At 39.2% G+C, this 27,398-nt stretch overlaps 1 protein-coding gene across 2 annotated transcripts in view; it reads right to left on the reverse strand.

Annotated features, from left to right (window-relative positions):
* Positions 1–27,398, reverse strand: part of FBN1 (fibrillin 1) — a 219,263-nt gene that overhangs the window by 83,505 nt on the left and 108,360 nt on the right. For both annotated transcript variants that reach the window (XM_075858025.1, XM_075858024.1), the window contains exons 15-23: positions 20,847–20,969; positions 14,651–14,773; positions 13,772–13,924; positions 13,109–13,162; positions 9,424–9,549; positions 7,266–7,391; positions 5,717–5,836; positions 3,541–3,678; positions 2,616–2,666 (exon numbers count right to left, since the gene is read on the reverse strand). In XM_075858025.1, coding sequence (XP_075714140.1) covers positions 2,616–2,666; positions 3,541–3,678; positions 5,717–5,836; positions 7,266–7,391; positions 9,424–9,549; positions 13,109–13,162; positions 13,772–13,924; positions 14,651–14,773; positions 20,847–20,969 — 1,014 coding nt within the window. The remainder of the gene's footprint in view (positions 1–2,615; positions 2,667–3,540; positions 3,679–5,716; positions 5,837–7,265; positions 7,392–9,423; positions 9,550–13,108; positions 13,163–13,771; positions 13,925–14,650; positions 14,774–20,846; positions 20,970–27,398) is intronic.

Genomic DNA, 27,398 nt, shown 5'->3' on the forward strand with positions numbered 1-27,398 from the left:
AAAAATGTAATGTTCCAAGTCTCTAATACAAAGAAATGCCATATATGTGGACATTGTGTAGCGCCGGGAACAAAGACCCTATTTTATTTTTAAATGCACCTGCCTCCTTTAAAGGTTTATTCCAATCTTGGACATTTATGACATATCCACAGGATATGCCTCCGTCCTACCTTCTGCCGCTGGCCACTGAGTTACGGGATGGCTGGGTTTTACCGGAAACAACATAGTGCGTTTTGCTATGCTGTTTTCGTAACTCCAAACGATGTAAATGGGAGTTGCAGGAACACTGTAGCATAGCGAGCTAGAATGTTTCCGTAGCTCCCAAGTTCCAGAAACAACGTAGCTCGCTATACATGAAATGGCCGTATGCTTGAGCTCCACATCCATACTGCTTTTACTTGTCTTGCCGCAACACTAAATTAATAATTAGACTGAATAGTGAGTGCAGTGGATTTTCCCCACCAATATTGTAGCTCGCTATACTACGCTGTTTCCATAACGCTCATTCACTTCTATGGGACTTGCAGAAACAGCTTAGAAAAATGCGATCAGCTGTTTCCAACAACAACAACAGCAGAATGTAGGACGGGGTCAAGGGACCCCGTTCTTGAGATAGGTGCGGGTTCCAGAGGTGGTACCTAAATCTATTGGAGATTTATAGCGTATCAAATATAAGGGAGGGGGGAGAAGGAGGAAAAATTGTGTGACTCATTAGTCACACAATTTTTCCTCCTTCTCCCCCATCCCTTATATTTTATATCATCAATTGGTGGTGTACACCCAGTGTGGCTTTTTCTACTACTATATATTACTCGGAGGGCAATTGCCCACTTTATCTGTAGAGATTTATAGCGTATCCTGTAGATATGCCTTAAATATCCGAGATGGGAATACCCCTTTACCTTTAGATGCAGCCTCTGTAGATGAAGGGGGGGATTATCATCCAGATATGGAACTTTTTATAGCGAAGGTGCAAAAGCAGATAGGTCTGGGGGGGACAGGAAAAAGAGGTGGCCAGGGGTAATTATTGTATGTTTAGGGCAGGGTCCATGCAAAATGAATTTGTGTCATCTAAAATGCATGTGCATGTGGGTTCAGAGAGGTGTGTGTCTTTATTGGGGGAGATTATTTTTATTTATTTATTCTATAATTTTTCCTTTTTTTGATTATTTTCTTTTTTTTTCTTAGTTATTTATTCTTATTTATTTATTGCATTAAATTATTCACTAATTTTTAGCGTGTGCATTATTTTAATGCTGGTGTGAATAGGGGTTACTAGAACTATCCTTGAAACTATATAAAGCCGAATAATATTTTTCTTCTGCATTTTTTTCTCAATAATAAAAATACAAGGTTACAGGGCTTTCCAAAAGGTCTCCTTACGTTGACTAATGTCAAGTGTCCATACCTTAATGAAATAAAAGATTTATTATGTCCGAATATGGTAAATGGGAATAAACATTTGGTTTCAATTACTAACAATTTCGGTTTCTGAAATTATTCCTGCTGGGTCTAATAGGAGGAGCTGAACTATTTTGTACAAATGAAAGGTAAGTGTTTTTACCTGCTGACTTCCATATATTCAAGGTTTACATATATTAAGTAGGGGGGATTGAAGGGCATGTGCGGATATCTGGGGGAGTATGGGCGGTGTGGAAACAAACTACTCTGCCTTGTCCAGAATATTTAAATACAGGGCTAGGGCAACAAAAATAATTTTTGCACCGGCTGTATGAAAGCCTAGCTAAAACATTATTAATGCATATTGCACTTATTTGGCTTATTGGTGTAGTCATATACAGCACAACTCCACAGGGCTCCACGAACAAAGTGTTTTGCTTTCTTGCTGTTATGGATATTGAAATCCAGACAGTGTGCGTGATTACATAATTCTCATCTGGACGGGTGCATTAACACATAGCTAACAATTCCATTTTTCGTATAGTTTCAATTAACAGTGCAAAAAAATGAAGGGACCACCCTTTTTTATTAGTGTTGACTTTGGCAGGCCTGTTCCAAGGCGTTTTCAGGTTTGTCATGGTGAACATAAGACAAAATCAAAAGCCAAAGTGTTGGGTCATGGGGAGTGAACTCCCTCAAGTACATAACAAGGGTCTTTGGAGACCTGACATCAGGGAAGAGTTGTGTTCTCTGTGCGTCAGTGGAAGTATCTGGTTGTCCATTATGCTGGCGCTTCCAAGTTTTGGTCACCTTAGGTTGAAGTCAATTAAATAGAGGCAGATGATAGACTGGTTATCCACAGCACTCACTTGATCGGAATACAGCTACTCAATTTCAGCTGAAATCCCTGATCCCTCCTGGACAATCAATTGTAGCAAAAAACTTGAGGACAGCATCCGTATGGCAAAAGTAAAAAAGTGTTTATTAACACATCCCAATATCAATATTAATATTGGGATGTGTTAATAAACACTTTTTTACTTTTGCCATACGGATGTTGTCCTCAAGTTTTTTTGCTTAAATAGAGGCAAAAACATCAGGACTAGAGTAAATTATGGTCTATATTTTTTTTTTTTGCTTTTACTGTTAGAATTTGTATAAAATGATAAAATGTTAAATGCTTTGTTGGCAACTGCATACGGTTATATTTTTACCTTGACAAACATTGCCTTTGGTCCTGGCAAAACCTTTACCACACACATGATCTGTTGAAAGAAAGAGATGGGAATTGGTAAAGTCACACTTATTTAGTTAGGCTGGATTCACACGACCATGTTACGTCCGTAATGGACGGAACATATTTCGGCCGCTAATCCCGGACCGATCACATGGCAGGGACCCGGGCTCCTAGCATCATAGTTATGTACGACGCTAGGAGTCCCTGCCTCTGCGTGGAACTACTGTCCCGTACTGAAAACATGATTACAGTACGGGACAGTTGTCCTGCAGCGAGGCAGGGACTCCTAGCATCGTACATAACTATGATGCCAAGAGCCCGGCTCCCTGCACTGTGTTCGGTCCGGGATTAGCGGCTGAAATACGTTCCGTCCATTACGGACGTAATGTTCTCGTGTGAATCCAGCCTTATTGTCTAAGGCCCCATGCACACGACCGTGCCCGCAATCACGTCCCGCGATTGTGGGCACGGCCGGCCGCTGACTGACAGCCGCATTTTTGGGCCGTGCTCCCATACAAAGTATGGGAGCACGGCCCGCAAAATGCGAAAGAACGGACATGTTCCATAATTCCCGGAACATTTCCACGGCACTGACACCCTTCCGTAGTGCTACGGAAAGGTGTCAGTGTTCAATGAAAGTGAATGGCTCCGTTTTTGCGGACCGCAGTTGCGGTCCGCAAAAACGGAGGTTTTTTGCTGTCGTGTGCATGGGGCCTAAGAGGGCTATGTGTTACAAAGATGCACATTGATATAGTGACATTTCAGAATATTCTGTAAATGTTTCTACTAATTATATATTCATAATATGGGCATCTGGTTTTTAAGGTTCAAAATTCTCATAAAAATATAATGTAAAAAAAGTGTAAAAGACTAATGTGATAGCTAATGACTGATTTCATTACCGACTTCACAAGGTTGACATGGACTTCCCCAAGCTACTCCTAACGTTGAACAACACTGAGATCTCAGAGTGGCTCCATTAATATTTATTTCACATCTTCCATTCACTATGTCTTTCCAGCATGTCCCCTTCAAAGTTTCTGTGGAACAAAAGAAAAACTCACCATTACTAGAATAGAAGAATCACTATAAGGCTGGATTCACACGAGCACATTACGTCCGTAATGGACGGACGTATTTCGGCTGGAAGTCCCGGACCGAACACACTGCAGAGAGCCGGGCTCCTAGCATCATAGTTATGTATGACGCTAGGAGTCCCTGCCTCACTGCCGGACAACTGTCTCGTACTGTAATCATGGACAGTAGTTCCACGGAGAGGCAGGGACTCCTAGCATCATACATTACTATGATGCTAGGAGCCCGGCTCTCTGCAGTGCGTTCGTTCCGGGACTTGCGGCCGAAATACGTCCGTCCATTACGGACGTAATGTGCTCGTGTGAATCCAGCCTAACATACAACGGTGTCCAGATGCAGAGCTTGCAATAAGGTACCATTTGGACAAAACAGCAACCCGACAGAAAATACATTTAGCAATACTAGAACTAGGCTCTGTTCACACTTACATTCCACTTCCATTTTAATGCATCGAAAGGAAATAATAACAGAGGCTTTCCATATTATTTTTATTTTTTTTACTAAGTAGAATAAAAGCAGATTGTACTATTCTGCCCACCATAAAAAGGAATCCTGACAGGATGGAGACTAACTAATGGCATTTGCGAAATATGTTTGAAATCCATGGGTCCTTTAATGGAAACAATTCGCTACGTTTTTTGCAGAAATAATGGAACACAATAACGAAGAAAAAAACATTAGTCTGAACAGAGCCTTATCTATAATTATAAATTCACTCATGAAATAAACGAGCAAAAGTTTGATCACATATTAGGGTATGTGCACACGACCTCTTTTCAGACGTAATGAAGGCGTTTTACGCCTCGAATTACGCCTGAAAAAACGCCCCTAATACGCCTACAAACATCTGCCCATTGCTTTCAATGGGAATTACGATGTTCTGTTCCCACAAGCCTTTATTTTACGCTTCGCTGTCAAAAAACGGAGCGTAAAAAGACGCTCCGTAAAAAGAAGTAGCATGTCACTTCTTGAGGCGTTTTTTGGAGCTGATTTTCCATTGAACACTATGAAAAACGCCTCAAAAAACGCCTCAAAAAACGTCTGAAAAGAAGCCTCAAAAGAAGCTCCAAATTTAATTCTCAGCTTCAAAAACGCCTGAAAATCAGAGGCTGTTTTCTCTGAAATCAGCTCCGTATTTTTCAGACGTTTTTTGTTAAGCGTGTGAACATACCCTTAGGGTATGTTCACACGGCAGCATCCGTAACGGCTGAAATTACGGGGCTGTTTTCAGGAGAAACCAACCCCGTCATTTCAGCCGTAACGGCATGTGCAGGCGCTTGAACTCCGCATCCATTACGGACGTAACTGGAGCTGGTTTTCCATGGAGTCCATGGAAAACGGCTCCATTTACGTCTGAAGAAGTGACATGACACTTCTTTGGCGTGGGCGTCTATTTACGTGCCGTCTTTTGACAGCGACGCGTAAATATACACCTCGTGTGAACAGACAAACCTCAGCCCATTGCTTTTTCAATGGGCAGATGTTTGTCAACGCTTTCAAGCCGTAATTTCGGCCGTAATTCTGGGGTTAAAACGGCCGAATTACGTCCGTAAATAGGCCGTGTGAACATACCCTTACCTTTCAAAGAAGGTCTTGTCTGACCAAGACATGAAGATCCCGGCATTATTACTGCCCACTCTTCAAGTGTACAGATTTGAGGGCTACAGTACCAATTTTGACAATTTTGCATCACCCAAAGCAAGCAGTATCTCTGCTTTCTTCATTCCAGCCAATCATAGAATGGTTGAAGTGAGGCAGAACCAAAATGCCAGATATGCTATTAGCTTCTAACATTTGGATGTGACATCGATATGGGTTAAAGTTAAACTAGCACCCAAAACTCTCCGAGCCTCAGATATTTGCCTAACTACACATCTAACTGTGCAGGAGCATAGAAGAGGTTTTGTAAATGTGTGTCAAAACTTAAAAAGGATCAAATGATTATTATTAACTACTTGACTACTTCATTGACTTTTCCCTTACCAACGCAAATTGTCTTCGTTTCATCCAGAGTACTGCCAAAGGAACACTCGCACACAAAGGATCCTAGGATATTTTTGCATTGACCGTTAATGCATGGGTTGGACTCGCATTCATCAATATCTGAAATAAATATGTGGATTATTTCACAATTGTAATTTAAAGCAGTGTGTCACCAAAACAAGCACCTAATGTTGGAATCATACGTATTGTTACTGAAGATACAGATGTGACATGATGTGGTGCACATTGTATAGATTATTAAAATATAACAAAAGATCTGTATGCACATCTTAATCAACTGGATTTTGTAAAAAAATAAAAATAAACAAATTAAAGATAAAATGTTACATAGTCACATAGGTTGAAAAAAGACACAGGTCCATCATGTTCAACCTTTGTCAACAAATTACACGTCATTTAGGCTCTGTTCACATCTCCGTTGGGGTCCCGTTCTGACATTCCGTCACAGGTTTCAGTCAGAACGGGACCCTGAGCAGAAACAAACTGACACCGACGGAAACCAGAGGTTTTGCCGGAAGCAATATTGTAGTCGACTACGCTGTTGCTTCCGGCAAAACGACTGATCCGGTGCACAAAAGAGACAAACAGAAACCACGGGCACCGGCTCCATCACCATTGAAATCAATGGTAATGGAGACGGAAACCTCTGGTTTCCGTCGGTGTTAGTTTGTGTCTGCTCAGGGTCCCGTTCTGACAGAAACCTCAGACGGATTGCCAGAACGGGACGCCCAACGCAGATGTGAACAGAGCCTTATTGTTAGATTAGTTATAACCCTCATTGCCATCTGTCATTAGATAGACATCTAGTCCTTTTTTAAATGCTGACATAGTATGTGCCAATACTATCTCCTGGGGTAGGGCATTCCATAGTTTGTCTACTCTAACTGTAAAGAACCATTTCCTATATGGAATGTCTAATGTTAAATGCTCAGATCTAAAGTACATTTTATAATTAGCCAGGGACACCAAATCTATTTTTCACTGACATTCTCATATACAAGTTATGTAACGTCAAATTAACTAAATATGTAATCAATTGTTTTATCGGCACAATTCATCTTCCATTTATATGAGATCACGGGCGCATAGGGGGTGCAGAGGTAGCAGTCACACCCGGCCCTGGTGCCTAAGGGGGCCCTTTGTTGATTAAAAAGACACTAATATTATAAATGGAACATAGTAGGTGGGGAATCCTGGCACAGATTTTGCATTGGGGCCAGGAGCTTCAAGTTACACCTACGTGATGTGATATCTATTTTTGTTACCAAATTCTGAAATAGAAGATGCACAAGTACTTAAACAAGGCAAATAAGTGGTATCATCAGCCATAACAGAAATGCCACAGTAGTTATATATTTATCAGTAGGATTTGTTATTTTATTCAATAACTTATATGTGAAGTCCACCATGTATCTCATCTACGCTGGACAGGGACACACTAGATACTGAATATTTATCATTAGCAATAAAGTCATTTTTTTCAATCAGTTACTTAGAAATGAGATTGTGCTGGACATAGTTGTTTTACCTTCACAAGTTTTTAGTTCAGGCTTGTAGACGTATCCATTAGGGCAAGTACAGGAGAAGCTTCCTGGAGTGTTCCGACATTGTCCATTGTCACAGAGAAGCCTGTTCAAGGCACATTCATCGATATCTATAAAGGTGCAAACACGGAACCCCATTAGTCAATTTACATGAAATAAGTTTATGACAAGTGTATACTGATGGTGAGACAAACTTCCCCACATTACGTATCACTATTATCAACTCTCATCAAAAACATCTAGTTTGTATTGGATTCTGACGAAGCCGGTCGCAGGCGAAACGCGCGTCGAGGCGTTCCTGTGCCATCTCTCCACGTCCCGTGCTGCCATCATGTCCACAGGTATATCCGCTTTCACATTTATCTTTTCTGGCATATATCTGTAATTTTTGCCTGTATCTGCGCTGTTGATCGGTAGCGGGCATTTGCTATGCATATTTTGCAATGGGCAGCATTCCTTTTATAGATGTAGCCTAACATATATATACTTTTTATACCCTATTGGCATTATATTATACTTGTGCGCATGGCATGTTAGTATTGGGACGTGTTCTGAGTTTGGTTGTCTCTTGTTTCCCTCATGGTATGTTGTCATCTGTACCTGACTGCTATTCCTCTTGATATATGATCCGTTATTCTTGTTGTATTTATTATTGTAATACCATGTATCGTTATGTAATAATAAAGATGTATATTTTTTCATATTCATGGTAGTTATGTTCATATTCTATTGGGATGTTATGTCCCTTGCGCTTTCGCGCTTTGTAGGTTGTTTCTGAGTCATATTGGGGATTCTCCTTTTTGCTTTACCCTGTTTTGAGGTTCTTTGTAGGTTTACTATTTTTGTGTTAATGACTAGGCACATCTATTTATTTATTTTTACTACAGAAAGTTATAACGTTTTTACTTGGTTATTCAAATCATTTTTCTTGTTTTTCCGTGACACATGTGGCTTTATTATGCCATTATTATATTAGTATTATTATATTATTATTTTCTGTTATCTGAGGAAAATGTAAAAAGAATAAGCAAAATGTGTCTGTTTTCATATTTTTTTTATATTGCCACTACAATACATATTTTATTGTGTCGCCATTTCTGTTACGGTCATTTTCTTCTAGCGATTTATAGTTTTTTTGTAATGGTGGGACAACCACTGTGGCTTTGGCTAACAGTGGCATTTTTTGTTGTTTTTATTTATTTTTATACATTGGGGTTATTTAACAACTTTCTACGCCAGTTTTCTGGAGAAAAAAAATTTGCAAAAAGCCCAAAAGTCGCATTTTTCCCCACTATTGCCACTTTTCAAAAAAGTTGGGATAACTTAGCGGTAGGGCGTAAATAATAGCGGAAATCTTCGCCAGCTCTCGGCTGGAGTAGATTTCATTCAGTGCCACCCAGACAGCCAAAGATGCAACAAATTTATCAAGGGCATGTGCCTGTCAATAAATTTATCCCATTTTACTCCAGCTTGATTCTTATTAAGACTGGCACTGTCTTAAATCTTGCCCCACAGTGAATAAGAGATCTTTGGGGAACATTTTACGATTTTTCTGTAACTGGGACAGTTACTGGAATATTAGCCCCAGTTACAGGGAAATACAGCTTCCTGACACAATCATTGCAGATCTGATCTAGATCTGCTAATATCCAGCTGCCCAGCACCTGGCGATCATGTGATTGTTGGATCTGCTGCTTCCTGTAATGTATACCTAGTGGTCATTGAGTGCTGTGTATTTATCGATCAGGAAGGCAGAGAAGGTCATAAACTATCCTTGTCTTCACTATGGGAAGTCTAGCTGTCTCTAACAGACATCCCTTCTCTCCTGCAGCTGGACAAGTTCTGTGCAGCTGCAGAGTCTGCCAAGACATGAAAAAAAGTTTCTGCAAAAATATGCGCAGACCAGCCCAATGTCTAAAGACCACACATTATTAATGAACAGTATGAATGGCAGATTTATGACAGCCATATATGTTTTACTAACACACTGCTCCCAGTTTCAAACTCTTCAGGCCCCGGCATCACTGCTTCAGTGATGTCAAATATGCTAGTAGTCATACATAGTGAATTCAGCATCCGTGCTTATACTGGTTCTCCTCAATAGAAATTTCAGACCAAATAACTGTTAAAAAAAAGACATACCAACGCAATTCTTTCCACTACTTTCCACGTCGTATCCGGAATTACAGACACATTTGTAGGTTCCACGGAGGTTTTCGCATATTCCATTTGGACAGATATCAGGATCCAGAGCACATTCATTGATATCTGAAACAAAGTGTTAAATATTGAATTTAATAATAAGTTCCCTTTAAATTATTAATTCCTCAATTACTTTTATACTTTATAATGACTTTACCCCTGCAGTAATTTTCAGTACACTATATTCACAAACCTCCTTTCTTTTTATTTATTCACAGCCCGTAACGATAATTTTAACCATTGATTATGTTAAAACACACATAAAAGCTCATGAGATTTTATTTTTTAATTCATTCTTCGATGAAAATAAGTCTCTCAGATTTTCATGTGAATGAACAACGGTGGCTGTTGTGTGCAAGACACAACAAAAAAATTGCAATAATCCCAGTTGAAAAAATTTAGGGCAGATTCAGACGTGACAGAATTTTTCCGCTGCAAATGTTGGTGCAGATTTGAGGCAATTACGCAACGAATCTGCACCAACATTTGCATATTTGACAGGTAGTTCAGACGTTGCAGATAACACAGCGGACTTGCCACATCTTTCAGTTTTTGCATTGCAAAGGCTGAAATCCGCAGTGAAATTCCGCTTCTTCTCCGCAACAGACAGTGCATGCTGCGGAGGGAAATTTCTGCAACGCAGCCTATGGTCCGCAGCGGAGTTTTCCGCAACGTCTGAACTAACTTGCCTAAAAATGTATTGAAACAACTGTAAAAAACGGCCGCTGGAGAATTCCACTGCGGACTGTCCGCAGCGGAATTCCACAGCAATTCCGCCACGTCTGAATGTGCCCTAATACACATGGACAGTCTGGAAAGTCAACTCTTAGCAGAGTCCCATGCACCCAAGTTTTTCCAAAAATTGAAAACTTTTATATGTAAACATTTCCAATCAAGCGAAATTACGGAGCTGAAGACTCCCTTTCATTACACATCTTGGTACTTGACAAGACACTTGGCTGGTTACGCTGGGAAATCTGAAGGGTTAATACATGATATGAAAATGGCAATACGGATATGGTGGCGATTCCGTTTAGGCTCTATTTACTTGTTTCTTATAATAATGTGCTATTACATTAAACCTGTTGTCTATGGGAATCGCGAGGAGGGGGGCTGTTAGGTTATTGGGTTATTACATTGATATCTGACATATCATGTAAACTATGTCATATTGTATTGTCATTTCTGGTTATTATCTTGTAATGGCCAAATGCTCTGTTATTTTGCTCTTTTGAAAATTCAATAAAAAGATGTTTAAAAAAAAATGCAATAAAACAATACACTGTTAGTATTTTAACAAGAAAATATAGCAATAAATCTAATATTAAATGTTGGGTTTCTCCTTCACTCAAACTGCTTGTTTGCTTATGAAATCACCGAAAAAGTAATGGGCCCCATTAGAAAGTGATTTCCCATTGCCGTTTTTTAACCTCATGGGCCTGATTATTGTGACTGAATCTAGGCCCACCAGGGGATACTCCTGGTGGATTCACTCTTCTTGCCCTAAAGTCTGCTGCCCTTTGGTGGATCACTCAGAGACCCCTTACCTTATCATTCCGAAATAATATTGTTCCTTATCACAAAACAGTCCTAAAGAGTCACCAAATGCTTGGGAAAATTTTACAAGGTCTGTGGACGTTAGTGGAACTTAACCCTCAATACTGCGTAATTCATCTCCTTACCTTTTTTTTTACTCTTGCATGTAAAGTTTACCAACACAATGGTGCTATATAAAAGCTCACCGTGTGCTTTTGCAATCTATGACACCATATAGTTGACACTTATGACACCCTTTGATTGACTCTTTTTTTACCGAGATGCAATAATGAGTCTTTTGCTGGGGACTCTAAATAACTTTTCTTAGTCCTGTTACTTTTTTACAAAATAAAAATCGGTATTTCGTGTTTCATCACGATAAGTACACATATTACTAGGATATAACCCCTGGCAACTTTCCTGGTTCTAAGGATTATATTTATATACAATATGTAATTACATTGTTTTGCATGAAATGGATTCTATAATTGATCCCTTTTAATTACTTTCTTATGGTTTATGGGAAAAAACCTGCATAAAGACGGTGTACGTTAACAAACCAGTGGCTGGAGAAATAAAGAAGTAAAAAAGCAGAAATGGTTTTAATTAGCTGCCCTTATAATATAGTAAACAGAGCAAGATTTCAATATTTATAAGAAAAAAATCAGTTATAGGAGTTGTCCAGTCATAAAAAATTGATAGCCTATCTTTAGGACAGGCCATCAATATCTGATCATGTGGGTCCGACTCTGGGCAACCCTGCCGAACAGCTGCCTTGAAGGGGCCACAGCGCTCGTACGAGTGCTGCTTTCCCTTCATCACGGTCCCTGCTCGCACTGTGAATCGCCAACAACACACTTGTAGTGGCGGTTGACAGTATTACAACCTTCTCCAATTAAAGTGTATACTGTAATACAAGTGCTACAAGTGTGTCAGCAATTCATAGTACAAGCAGATAAGAAATGAAGGGGAAGCAGTACTCGTACAAGAGCCGCAGTCACTTTAAAACAGCTGCTGATCAACGGGGCTGCCGAGAATCAGACCCCCACCGATTAGATGTTGATGGCCTATCCTGAGGAAAGGCCATCAATTTCTTATGACTGGACAACCCCTTTAATCTTTTTCTATGGGATAGTCAGTCTCGGAGCATAACATGAAAAACACCACAATATGCATTTGCAGTTATATACATGCCTGAACAACCTAGTGGCTTTTAGACTCTCTTCACATTGGAGTTATTACCTTTCTGTAAAGGGTTCCGGTATTTTTTAAAGCAAGAATAGAATAATCTGTAGAACTATTCTTAGTATAAAAAATACTAAAATCTGACGCACCTCATTATAAATCAATGGGATCCATTAGGATTAATTGGCATCCGTTTGAAATGGATGCGTCATAGCTGTCATGGCTCCTATAAGAATAGAAGCCATAGCACTAGTGTGAACAGATCCTAATAATATCAGAAACCTAGGGTGATTCTCGATTCCAGGGTTCCGGATGTTGCAGCCCTAAGGCCAGAATCAAAAACACGGTTTGGATGCAGTTTTGTTGCAGCTTTTGGCTCAGTTTTTTAAAGAATCTCTGTCACCAGATTATAAGTGCCCTATCTCCTACAAAGCCAGAAGTGGATCCAAAATGGAATGAAAGGTATAAACAAAAGACTGCTACGTCTATTTTCTTTTGTGTCTACTCCTGTGTTTGGCTAAAAAAAACAGAGCCGAAAACGGCATGTGTGAACCTTGCCTAACACGGACATTAAAAAAGCAGTCATGTTGTATCACCTAAATCAAGCTCTCAACTTACTTATTAGCTCAATCCTCACCTGTTCAATTATTATTACTAAATTAGTTAAAAACATGAAAAACCTCACTAGTTTTACCTATAAAAGTTGGTCTTTTAAGGCCAATAAAGACTTCTGAAATTCTCATACATAAAACTCATTTTTATTTTTCAGATGACTGATGAAACAAGATTTCTCTAGAATCCCCTGCTTCTCCAGGGAAGACACCTGCGGAGCATAATCCTTGTCCCCTTTTGTCTACTACTTTAGGTGCATTTACTAGTATTTCAGAATATTAGTCCTACATACCAGTTCCTACAGATGTAATTCCTGGGCCACTGCTGCATAATGCTTGATACTCATCTGAAAACACAGGAAATACCATTGTAGCCTGTTATTAAGAAAACCAACAATTGAACAGTATATCTCAGAAACAAGATACTTATAAATAGCATGAGTAAATGAGGATTGGAAAGAAGGACATGACTTGTATGGGTCTGGTCGTGAAATTTTACAATGGGAATAAAGATGCTATTACAATGTGGTATTGTGCGCTATGCCAGGAGACAGTGTTGTGTTGGGGTAAAGCTGAGGGTAAGGAGTTTTTTTATTAATAGACACCCTCTTTGCATATGAGGGAGGAATATACCCTGATGTGTTTGGCACTGCTAGAAGATGAGAACATTATTCTGGCAAGTAGGGGTATGGCGTGCTTGGGGCAGTAATGGCTTAGTAGGTGTTTCTGCATGGAAGATATATGGTTAGTAAGTGGTTCAAAAATACTGATAGGTGGACAGTTTTGGATGATAGTGAGAAATACTAGTATGACAATTATAATAGAAGTCAGGAAATATTATTACCATAATATTTATGAAGAACCAAATACAGAATCCCAAATTTCTGAAATGTATTGATGCACATACTTTACCTAAATCACGCACTAATATGGTTCCAACTAACAGGTTTTCATACCTGAGTTTTTTGCAGGGCAAGGTCGGCATGGTTCTCCAAAAGCAAATTCTGTGCTGGCGCAGCAGCACTCCGATTTTGTCACAGCACCAAATAAAGGCCGAACACATTGACCCCTCTTGTAGCCACCATAACATGTGCTCCTCATGTGAGTGTCTGTAATAAAATGTATGCATAGAAAGGGTTAATTGCAGGCATGGATTCATATGACCTTACAATGCCTTCTCCAAGATGTGCAACTTCCATTTTTACTGATTTTATAATGCAGGCAATGAGTAGCAGAATTACATATTTATTATAGGCACGCTGGACTGAACATGTGAAATAACGAACCAAACCTATAAAGCAGTAAGAGACAAAGCTTTTGTTGTATTGGTTGCTAGCTGTCACATGAAAAAAAAAAAAGTATTATTAGGTATTCCATTTGCTTGTTGATAGACATGGCGGAGAGGTGCCGCTATCATGCAGAACAAAAATTAGATGGGGGGAATTTGTGGTTTTGTCTGTGGACTGCTTGTTGGTCCATGATGGGTTTGAATATCTAAAAAAATTCTTCGGCTTGTGGGATTTTTATGCCCAGCAGTCTCTTGAGTTTACATAAAATTATGCACAACTAATATAACGCCTGCAAGCACCAGTTCTGTAGTGAAAAGGTCAATGAAGGATGGCCAGTCTGGTTCTAACTAATGGGAAGTCGACAATATCTGAAATAACCAACTGAAACCAGGAGAATTTCCCAATGCTGAACATGGCGGACCACGTAATTCCAAGCCTGTTCTAGAAACATGACAATTAGTTCAGATTCATTCCTCAGTACTTGAAAGGTATAACTAGTGAGTGTATATCAGGGATGTAAAATAAAGAAGTTATACAATATCTTACCTACACACACACGTCCATCAAGTCCGACTGCAAGACCAGGGAAACATTCACATCTGAAGGAACCATCAGTGTTGACACAATGGCCATTCATGCAAATGCCTGCAGTCTCACATTCATCGATATCTGAAATGATAAAATCATAGTGTGATATATACGCCACCTGTCAAATCTGTAGAACTCATCAATCTCGGAAATGCTTTACAAAATTGATATTTGTATGGGTTATTAGAATGACATACCTCATATATTTGGATGTAAATTTTTCCAATGTTAACAAGGCAAATTCTATAACTTTTGTAGCTCATGTGTCAACTTTTTAGTAATACATTTTTATTACCTATATAGTCTACTAGCAATTCAGTAATACATTCATCTTTTTTGCAAACACTACTTTTCGCAGCAAGAACATATTAACCTACATGGCTATGTGCAATTCCAACGTACGTACCCACATAGCTGCTGTTAAGGCCCCATTCACATCATGTTTTTCCCTAGGTTTAGTGTGTACGATGGGAAAGATTTGAGCTTACACACTAAGGGTAACTTCACATGTAGTGTAAATACTGCTGATTTTCTGCAACTAATTTTATTGCGGAAAATCCGCAGCATAATACAGTAGCAGCAGAGTGATGAGATTTAAACAAATCTTATCCACACGCTGCGTAATTGATGAACGGAAAAACCGCTCAGAAATTGACCTGCGGTGCGGTTTTTTAATCCACAGCATGTCAATTGTATGTGCGTAATCGCTGCTTTTATGTTGTTGGTTTTCCCCATTTAATTCAATGGGCAGGAAAAACACGCGTCAAACAGCAGATGTTGCGATTTTTGAGACGGAAAAGCTGCGATGCCGCCGCGAAATTCGCAAAATATACCCACCCAGGACTTTGTGGTTCTTCATACAGGCCGGCCTCCTGGCTTCAGTGGTCACATGGGATTAAACGTCATCCCAGGAGGCTGGCCTGCATTCCTGGATGGCAGAGGGAAGCATCGCCATGGCTACGTAAGTATGACATTTTTTTATGTGCAGTTTTCCGCAGCTGACATTCCTGCCGAAAAACTGCACCACACATTTGGTGTGGTTTTTCAGGTGGAATTCACTGTGGCCGCCAGCACGGATACGCTGTGTACTTTTACACAGCGTATATATATATGTATATATATATATATATATATATATATATATATATATATACCGCGGAATACAATTTTTTTAAATGTATGAAATAGCATGGCAGGCCACGCTGTGCCATATAATAAGATACTGCAAAAAAATAGATTTTTTTTTAACTTGGGAGCCTTTGGGTGACCTATGCGACTGTATGGCATACGTCACAGGCATCCATTTGACCTATACGTCGTGGGATTTTAAAAGATTTTCATGACGTATACTTTAAACGGAAACCATAATAGTCTATGGGTGGTGGATGCATGTGAGGAATGCCTAACAGTGGCATCCATCATTTATAGGCTATTATTGTGTCCGTTTAATGGATACGTCATGAAAAGGGTCTGTAAAGTTCATGAAGTATCCCGTTTAATATATTCCATTATACAGTAGTCTATGGTGACAGATGCCACTGTTAGGCAACCTTCACAGCCTACTTTTAAGGTATACATCGGTAGGTTTTCCCAGCGTATACGCTACACATAGGGCAAAAAAATTGATATTAACATAGCCTTACACAGCCTGCAATCTGTGAATGAGCTTCCAGACACATTTGTTGTAAAATTGGGTTTGTGTATGTTACAGTAAGGCATCATTTTTATATCAATTCTGACAAAGGGAGCACTTTTAGTAGTAACCATATTTATAAGAGTCTGTGTATTTCCCTAATACAATTTTGAAGGTAGCACAGAGCTTGAGCTACACTATAGATAAACCACAAGCTTATCCATTAAAGTGGTATTCCCATGATGGCAAGTGATTGCATATTGCTAGGATATGCCATCTATTAGTGATCGTAGGGGCGCGACCCCAATGATCCTCAAAATGAAAGAGCAGCAGCACTAGCTAACTGGACACTGACCTTTCAACAGACTTTGCATAAAGCAATAGTGCAAGCACATTTTAGAAACTTTGTAATATATCTTATTAAGAAAAAATACTTCTTTCACCACTTATCAGACTCCTTTCCTTCCCCCTACCCTCCCACCGAACTGTTTGCTCACTCCTTTACTGCTTTTTCCATCTCCTCAAGAGAGACAGACCATCACCTCATTGAGAGATCAGGTTATAGCTGCCAATAGAAGTCTATGTGGATGGGAGGGGAGGGAGAAGGAGCAAAGAGAGACAGAAAGAGATAGGCAGAGGAGAGAGAAGACGCTGCTGCAGGTTAATAGTAAGTGTTATATCTCACCCAGAAATAGTGTTATTCCTTATGTACACACATATTACAGCAAATTCTGAAAATTCACATGGAAGGTTAGGTACGCTTTAAGCACTGCTGCTCCTGTAAAGTGAATGGGGCTGTGTTGCAATTCCCAGCACAGCAAGTGGCCAGGAGCCCCACTGTGCAGGAAATGAGTCGAAGGGACCTCAGTCCCTTCATTCTCCTAATCGGCAGGGATCCCAGAGGTCGTCCCCCACAAATCATAATGTTATGGAGGATATGACATAACATTCTAAGATGGGAATACCCCTTCATTATTAATTGCAGGCTGGATGCAATATTACTAGAAACATTTACACTAAGATATAATCAATTTACATTATGGATAATAATCGGGAAATTAATATAATAATATCAATAATATATACGGATGTAGCCGTCTTTAACCTGACTCTGATAACTTGCTGCAGCGTGATATCACAAAACAAAAGCCATTGAAAAGTCATTGAAAAAGTCAAGATAAGAGATCTAGCCATTGTTTATTTAGTGTGTTATATAAAGACGTCTACATCTATCTATATCTATTACATTATCTGTATTGCATTACTTTAAAATGAGTCTATGACTCCACTGGATACACACGAGTTATGCATCCCATAACTTAATGCTATTTCATTGTTAGTAAATGCTGTAAACATAAGGCGGACATATTGGTAGATCTGTTTCATATTTTGATAATGTGTTAACTAGACAACAAGCCAATGTCCCAAAACAACTGCATAATAAAAAATGAGAACGATTGTGATCTGGCTGTATTGCAATGTAGGTTACTAACTGTTTTCATCTTCGTAGCTACAGTAAATCATTACAAGTACAGCAATAAATGACATATACAATGTAACCATGCAAACAAGCTAGACCACAACACAGAAGACAGCCGGCAATGTGCAACAGTCCTGACCTTAAAAGGACAAAATGAGTATGAAACACCTCTATTCCTTTCTTTCTTCGCTGGCTTATGGCCATAACACACACTATCCAAACTCACTCCAACTGTATTTTAATAATAGATTGTAACTCTGAAAAATCACTAGACGCTTATGAAGAAATTCAAAGCATGTCGGGCATTAACAGAAAACTGATCATACGATGAAGCTAGGAGTACACTAAAGACTCTGCCGAGTGAACTCCCAGCGGCAGCATCACACTGGCTCGACAGATCAACAGATCAATGTTTTAGGTTGCTGCAAATATAATTGTCTACTGACAATGCTGTCTACCTTTCTTATTGATTCCATTGCCTGCTGTACAGCCCATCTGTAAAGTAGACATGGCAACATGCCAAATGCCTAGATGATACCTACCGGGTGACATCTCACTCTTATACTTTGTGAATTTCTAACATGCACCACAAGCCTATTAAAGAAGTATTACATTTTATGCTAGATTAAATATGGTTAAAGTGGTCCCTGGACTTTAAAAAGACTTGATAAAAAAAGGGGTCCAGGCCTATCTTTGGCATGGCCGGTCTGACTGATAAATGGAAAACGTATTTGCCAGAGTTTTAGCGGACACAGCGCCTCTTTACTTCAATGTAATGTCAGACACAAAAAATTAATGAAAGTGATTGGTGGTAGTCCAAGTAGTCAGGCCCACACCCATCTAACATTGATGGTTCTTAAAAGTACCAAACCCCTTAAGATTATTGCAGTCCTCTTCCCATTAAACAAAGGAGGACTCTGCAATCACTAGTATGCTATCACCTCTTAAACACTTCTTAAGATTTCCCATAAGTCATTAAAAAGTAACAGATATGTGAACAGCAGCAAATGTAAAATCTATCATATATGTAATATGTCTTCATATCCTTTCTTGTTGTGTTTTACTTATATTTCAGTTTGGTTTTTACCCTGTGCATTAAAGAAAAAAGTTCTGGTTGTTATATGGAAATAGTCAACAAGATGCTGTTGACAGATCTATTCTTATTTAGTTATCTTTTCTAAAGTGTTTTGAGTGTATATTGTTATACTAGTGTGAATGGCTATGAGTGGAATGAGTCTTACTCATTACCGTTGTACCTTTTGCAGGCCTACTTATGACACATGAATACCCAATGTGACTATGTTAATCGGCCATTTTCATGTTCAGGTTTTACTGTATTCATGTGTTATGAAGCTTGGTTTCCAGGGTGTTCACACAAGCCATTGTTGTCATAACGAAATATTATAAAATCAGGCAACAAGTTATTTTACTATACTGCACAAAGTGAAAAAGTCACCAAAAATAGGTCATAAAATAACAATAAAGATGATAAAAACATAATGCAAATGTGCTAGATTTTACATTTACTGTATAGCCAAAAGCTTCACAACCCATTAGCTAATAATCAAATCTTTTTGAAAAACAAAGAGCTGTTCCCAGTCATACTTGAAAAAGCTACGAAAGTTAAGGGACAAAACTTTGCATATATTTAGAACAGTGACTGTACTAAAAACAGGTCAAAAAGTGTGAATTTTAAAATACTCAAAATGTCTAAAAACATGTAGAATGTAATTTTTCTTCAGTAGAGGTAATTTGGTAATCATTTCCTACACAACTTATGTAAATGAACATATTATTCAGCACAATAAATCAATACACTATGACAAAACAAATAGTTCAGAGGGAGCAAAATAACAAGACAAAAACACATAAACCACAATTAATTTGGCTGCACATATGTTTTTGCACTCATGTTAGTGGTTTGATGGTTGAGTGTTGTATAGCAGAAAAAAAATATTTTTGTTTTCCTGGTTACAAAACCCAAATCCTAGAGGATTGAAACCCACAATGTCACATAAAAAATGTGTAATGTCTATAGACTGTTCATTATACATGGCATGCTGAACTCTACTATTGCAGAATGAAAAGAAGGGTTGTAATGTTTGGGTGGAAAGAGGATTTCTGACGTGCCCCCTCAGCCATGAAGAATCTCAAGAGGTTCCTCAGAGCATCTGTTGTGGTACACTTGTGCTTAGTTAATACAAGATGCTTAGGGCAGACTCAAAATAAACCCGGCTCGTACACATAAAAGAGACAGACGGTTAGTTTGAAAAAAACAGAAGAGAATGACACATATCAGTAGAATATAAACTACTCCCAACACTGGTTCCCGGCATTTCAAAGCAGATTTGAAGTTTAGAAGATAACTGGTGGGTTTGCTCATGCTTTTTGAGCCTAGGGATACATGGGATGTACCATGCTTTAACACCAATTCAGATTTGTCATGTATTAATGATGTTTAAGACTCAATTCACACTAGTGTTGGAAAGTCTTTTCTCAAGTCTGTTTTACTTTGTTTAAGGCCTCATGCACACGACCGTAGCCGTGTGCACGGCCGTGATTTTCGGGTCGGCCGGCTGCGGACTGTCAGCCGCGGGCCGCCCGCAAATCGCGGGACATGCACATGGCCGCCATCATTGTTTACAATGAGCCCGGACCGCAGAAGATGTCCGTAATAGGACATGCCCGTTCTTTCTGCGGTGCGGGTTCCCGGGTCATGCACGGACCGTAAAAACTACGGTCGTGTGCATGGCCCCATAGAAAAGAATGGGGCCGCAATTCTCTCGTGGATTTTCGGGGGAATTGCGGCCGCAAAAACACGTTCGTGTGCATGGGGCTTTAGTTTGTTTTTGTTGTTTTTTTTGTTGTTGTTTAACCACGAATAAGTGCACGGAAAAGGCAATGAGGGAAACATAACCAAACCTTTTCTTTGGAAATGTATACAATCTTGCTGGTGTCCTTTCATGGTTTTGGACCCCTCCAATGTGAATTAAGTCTTAAACACTGTTGACTATCTCATTGAATTGAGTGCTCATACATACCTGTGCAAAAACGTCCATTAGATGCAAGCTGGAAGCCGGGTTTGCAGATACATTTAAAACTTCCATCTTCATTAATGCACATTCCATTTAAACACATGTTCTTTACACTACATTCATCCATATCTGAAAAAAAAAGATTATATATGTCATAAGTAACCTTCCAAAGTATAACCATGGTTTAGCTTCTCTATGATATCGCCCTTCTACTGATGAACTGTATTAAGCTACTTAACATTGTGTGGAAGTAGAGCAACCTGTTGTCTATTGGAATATTCTCAATAGTAGGTGATGGATAAGCTGAAAGGGGCTCTGTGAGATTATGAGATGGGTGCCTAAGAGCCAAACTGAAGCACATAATGTATTACTTTAAGCAGATACTATATTTGCATAGTTCTGTTTATCCCCCTTGAAGGGAATCAATCGTTAAAAAAAATAATGGACCATTGTTTAAATCAAATTTTATGTTAAACATTTTTTTACCCCCTTAAAGGGTAACTAAACTTTCATCAAACTTCTGACATGTCATAGTGACATGTCAGAAGTTTGGATTGGTGGGGGTCCGAGCACTGATACCCCTACCAATCGCTAAAACAAAGCAGCAGAAGCGCTTGAGTCAGCACTCAGATGCTTCGTTTCTGTTCGGCTTTTTCCGGAAAGCCGATGTAGTCGTGTATGGGCCCATAGACTTTCTATTGAGTCCATACACCGCTACATCGATTTCCGGAAAAAGCCGAACAAAAACAAAGTGGCTGAGCGCTTCTGCCGCTTCGTTTTAGCGATTGGTGGGGGTATCAATGTTTGGAACCCATCCAATCAAAACTTCAGTATGACATGTCAGAAGTTTGTTGAACGTTTAGTTACCCTTTAAGGACCGGCTCATCGATGTAGATGTATGATTGCTTGTTTTTGTGAAACAAGTCATATTTTTATTTTCATTATTTTGGGGTACATATTAGTATTTAGTAAAAAAAAATTTGGGGGATAGAAAAAAAATGTTTTTTTGCGATTTTATTTATGCCGTTTGTCATACAGTATAAATAATGTAATAACTTTATTCTATGGGTTAGTATGATTTCAGTGATACCAAATATGTATATTTTTTATGTTTTAGTAGTTCGCACAATAAAAGCAAATTTTATGGAAAATTGATGTAGCTGTATGGGGGCTTTTTTTTGCGGGAGAATTGTAGTTTTTATTGGCACCAACTTTTATCATGGGGAGTTTTTTTTACATGCGCCATGCAGTATAAATGATATGTTAACTTTATTGTACAGCTCATTACAATTGCAGTGATACCATATATGTCTTTTTTGGGTGGTTAATATTTGTAAACAATAAAATATTATTTCATGGGAAAAAAAAGGATTTATTTATCTTGTTTTTGGAGGGAGACTTTTTTTCATGAAACTTAATTTTACATTTATGTGTCCTACTAGGGAACTTGTTTGATCACTTTGGAATACTTAGAATTATTGCCTTATTGCCTCTAGCATGGCCTGATACGCAGATACCTATGGCAGACCCTGGGGCTTTGTCAGGCTCCTGGCTACCATTGTAAACCCTCAGCAGCCCACGATCAAGCTCTGTCAAGTTCCTTAGATGCTGCAGTCGCTAATGACTGTGGCATCTAAGGGGTTAAACTGTTTGGTCCAAATATTGCTGTTTTCACTTTGGACACTGGGCCTCATAATAGACTGACACTCCCTGTTCTGTAAAGATCACTTCTCAGCAGTCTCATCATTATCATCACAGGCAGGATTACAATGGAAGGTAACACCTCTATATAGATAACACAGGATCCACTGTTCACAATAGACTGACATTTCCTGTTCTGTAGAGATCACTTCTCAGCAGTCATCTCATTATCATTACAGGCAGGATTACAATGACAGGTAACACCTCTACATAGATAACACAGGATCCACCATTCACAATACACTGACACTTCCTGTTCTGTAGAGATCACTTCTCAGCAGTCTCATCATTATCATCACAGGCAGGATTACAATGACAGGTAACACCTCTATATAGATAACATAGGATCCACCATTTACAATACACTTCCTGTTCTGTAGAGGTCACTTCTCAGCAGTCCTCTCATTATCATCACAGGCAGGATTACAATGAAAGGTAACACCTCTGATAACACAAGATCCACCATTGACAATACACTGACACTTCCTGTTCTGTAGAGATCACTTCTCAGCAGTCTCATCATTATCATCACAGGCAGGATTACAATGACAGGTAACACCTCTATATAGATAACATAGGATCCACCATTTACAATACACTTCCTGTTCTGTAGAAATCACTTCTCAGCAGTCATCTCATTATCATCACAGGCAGGATTACAATGACAGGTAACACCTCTCTATAGATAACACAGGATCCACCATTCACAATATACTGACACCTCCTGTTCTGTAGAGATCACTTCACAGCAGTCATCTCATTATCATCACAGGCAGGTTTACAATGAAAGGTAACACCTCTATATAGATAACACAGGATACACCATTCACAATACACTGACACTTCCTGTTCTGTAGAGATCACTTTTCAGCAGTCATCTCATTATCATCACAGGCAGGATTACAATGAAAGGTAACACCTCTATATAGATAACACAGGATCCACCATTCACAATACACTGACACTTCCTGTTCTGTAGAGATCACTTCTCAGCAGTCATCTCATTATCATCACAGGCAGGATTACAATGACAGGTAACACCTCTATATAGATAACACAGGATCCACCATTCACAATACACTGGCTCTTCCTGTTCTGTAGAGATCACTTTTCAGCAGTCATCTCATTATCATCACAGGCAGGATTACAATGAAAGGTAACACCTCTATATAGATAACACAGGATCCACCATTCACAATACACTGACACTTCCTGTTCTGTAGAGATCACTTCTCAGCAGTCATCTCATTATCATCACAGGCAGGATTACAATGACAGGTAACACCTCTATATAGATAACACAGGATCCACCATTCACAATACACTGGCTCTTCCTGTTCTGTAGAGATCACTTTTCAGCAGTCATCTCATTATCATCACAGGCAGGATTACAATGAAAGGTAACACCTCTATATAGATAACACAGGATCCACCATTCACAATACACTGACACTTCCTGTTCTGTAGAGATCACTTCTCAGCAGTCTCATCATTATCATAACAGGCAGGATTACAATGACAGGTAACACCTCTATATAGATAACATAGGATCCACCATTTACAATACACTTCCTGTTCTGTAGAAATCACTTCTCAGCAGTCATCTCATTATCATCACAGGCAGGATTACAATGACACGTAACACCTCTCTATAGATAACACAGGATCCACCATTCACAATACACTGACACTTCCTGTTCTGTAGAGATCACTTCTCAGCAGTCATCTCATTATCATCACAGGCAGGATTACAATGAAAGGTAACACCTCCATATACATTACACAGGATCCACCATTCACAATACACTGACATTTCCTGTTCTGTAGAGATCACTTCTCAGCAGTTATCTCATTATCATCACAGACAGAATTACAATGAAAGGTAACACCTCTATATAGATCACACAGGATCCACCATTCACAATACACTGACATTTCCTGTTCTGTAGAGATCACTTCTCAGCAGTCATCTCATTATCATCACAGGCAGGATTACAATGACAGGTAACACCTCTATATAGATAACACAGTATCCACCATTCACAATATACAGACACTTCCTGTTCTGTAGAGATCACTTCACAGCAGTCATCTCATTGTCATCACAGGCAGGTTTACAATGAAAGGTAACACCTCTATATAGATAACACAGGATACACCATTCACAATACACTGACACTTCCTGTTCTGTAGAGATCACTTTTCAGCAGTCATCTCATTATCATCACAGGCAGGATTACAATGAAAGGTAACACCTCTATATAGATAACACAGGATCCACCATTCACAATACACTGACACTTCCTGTTCTGTAGAGATCACTTCTCAGCAGTCATCTCATTATCATCACAGGCAGGATTACAATGACAGGTAACACCTCTATATAGATAACACAGGATCCACCATTCACAATACACTGGCTCTTCCTGTTCTGTAGAGATCACTTTTCAGCAGTCATCTCATTATCATCACAGGCAGGATTACAATGAAAGGTAACACCTCTATATAGATAACACAGGATCCACTATTCACAATACACTGACACTTCCTATTCTGTAGAGATCACTTCTCAGCAGTCATCTCATTATCATCACAGGCAGGATTACAATGACAGGTAACACCTCTATATAGATAACACAGGATCCACCATTCACAATACACTGGCTCTTCCTGTTCTGTAGAGATCACTTCTCAGCAGTCATCTCATTATCATCACAGGCAGGATTACAATGACAGGTAACACCTCTATATAGATAACACAGGATCCACCATTCACAATACACTGACACTTCCTGTTCTGTAGAGATCACTTCTCAGCAGTATCATCATTATCATTACAGGCAGGATTACAATGATAGGTAACACCTCTATATAGATAACACAGGATCCACCATTCATAATACACTGACACTTCCTGTTCTGTAGAGATCACTTCTCAGCAGTCATCTCATTAACATCACAGGCAGGATTACAATGACAGGTAACACATATATATAGATAACACAGGATTTCACCATTGACAATAGGCGATGGACACAGCTGCCCTCCTCCCCCTTCCTACACAATGACATCTGGACAGGTCACAGAGCATGTCTAGAAAACTCTCCCATAGAAGTCAAAAGGTTGATTTGTGACTAAGATTTATTATGTCCATGTTATTATGTCCATGTTCCTGCTGTAAAGCAAATCTGTGAAATTGGCTCAGGTAAGATGGCTGCCCCCATGATCATGAGCAAAACATCAGAAAGAATAATCAGTAATGCTCCAAACAGGTGACTTTATTAAATACAATTAGATTAAAGTAATTGGACCAAACAGAAAAACTGTATTCACTTGTGCCAGTTTTGATGTTTTTTGCCACAATGTTTTACAAAATCATGGCAAAATCACTGCGCTTTTACAAACCACTCAACCAATCAAAACCCTGACAAAACCAGCATGTGTGAATACAGCCTAACAAAAGAAACAAGTTCAATGAGGAACATCTATCTGGCTGAAAGTGCTGTCTGTGTCTGATGTATACTGTATTGATTCTGTGTAAAATCTTAATTTACATTTCTACAAGTGTGAGCTGCCAGATACCTTTGCTTACTGTTTTACAAATATGACACAGTTTTTCAAGGGATAGGGTGCGGTTTATATCCTCTTTCCAATGATACATTAGTAGAAGTTTAGTACTAGTTAGGCTTCGTTCACATCTGCGCTAGGGCTCCATTTCGATGTTCCGTTGGAGCTTTCTGTCGGAACGGAGCCCTGACACACAGAAACAGAAACCACACATGTTTCCATCACCAGTGCCAAAGGTTTCCGTTTGTCTCTGTTGTGCAAGGGTTCCATCGTTTTGACGGAATCAATAGCGTAGTCGACTACGCTATTGATTCCGTCAAAACAACAACCCATGCACATTTGAGATAAACAGAAACCATAGGGACTTTGGTTTCCATTTGTGTCAGTCAGGGTCCCGTTTCCGACAGAAAGCTACAACGGAACGTCGGAACGGGACCCTGGCGCAGATGTGAACAAAGCCTTAGTTGGGGTTTTTTCAGTTAAGTTTATGCATAAAGAGTGGGGGCCAATTTCGGCTTAGGCATTGACTCTAGTAATATTCACATGGAAATAAAAAATATAGTCTCATACTCCAACAATCTTAGAATTGGGGCTGATAAAATGTATTAAAGAAGGGTAAAAACATTAATCTGCCATGAAACACATCTCTTAATTTAGTAAGTTTATGAGAGACCCAACCGGCAAGTGAGTCGCCTTCAAACCTGGGGGAAGTCTAAGGGAGGAATTAAAGTGATTGGAATGCACATTTCTCCAAGCAGCTTGGAGAATTGTGAGAGGGGAGATAAAAAATTCAAGCCACAAACAAAGTTTGGCATGTAAAGGGCAGAAACGTAATTTTCCAAAGCAACCCGTAAGGGATGTTGGTCATGTACCTGCATACTAACTGCTTCGCTAATATTGCTGCTTTATAATAGTTAACAAATCAGAGACACGAAAATGCGCATAATTATTTGAACATACATAATTTTCTGGGAGACTGCTTATAGCATTCGGGAAGTTTCCGATATGAGGACTATGATAGTAAGGTTGTGGAAAAGATAAAGAACTCTTCGTGATCTGGTCATCTTTGTGAAACATCAATGCGAAAAACGATTTTTAAAGAGTGGTTTCCAAGTGCAATTGATGACCACAACGGAGACAGCAGAATCCTCGCGATTATATAGACTTTGCCAACTTTCTACATAAATTCCATCATACACTTTTAAATAGTGTTTTTTCAGGGTTAGTGATAATATTCCTGTCATACCGGTGGTCTAGGATGGTTTAGCAGTTAATACCTAATACCTCTGG

Source organism: Rhinoderma darwinii, chromosome 3, assembly GCF_050947455.1.
Source record: "Rhinoderma darwinii isolate aRhiDar2 chromosome 3, aRhiDar2.hap1, whole genome shotgun sequence".
Lineage (NCBI taxonomy): Eukaryota > Metazoa > Chordata > Amphibia > Anura > Rhinodermatidae > Rhinoderma > Rhinoderma darwinii.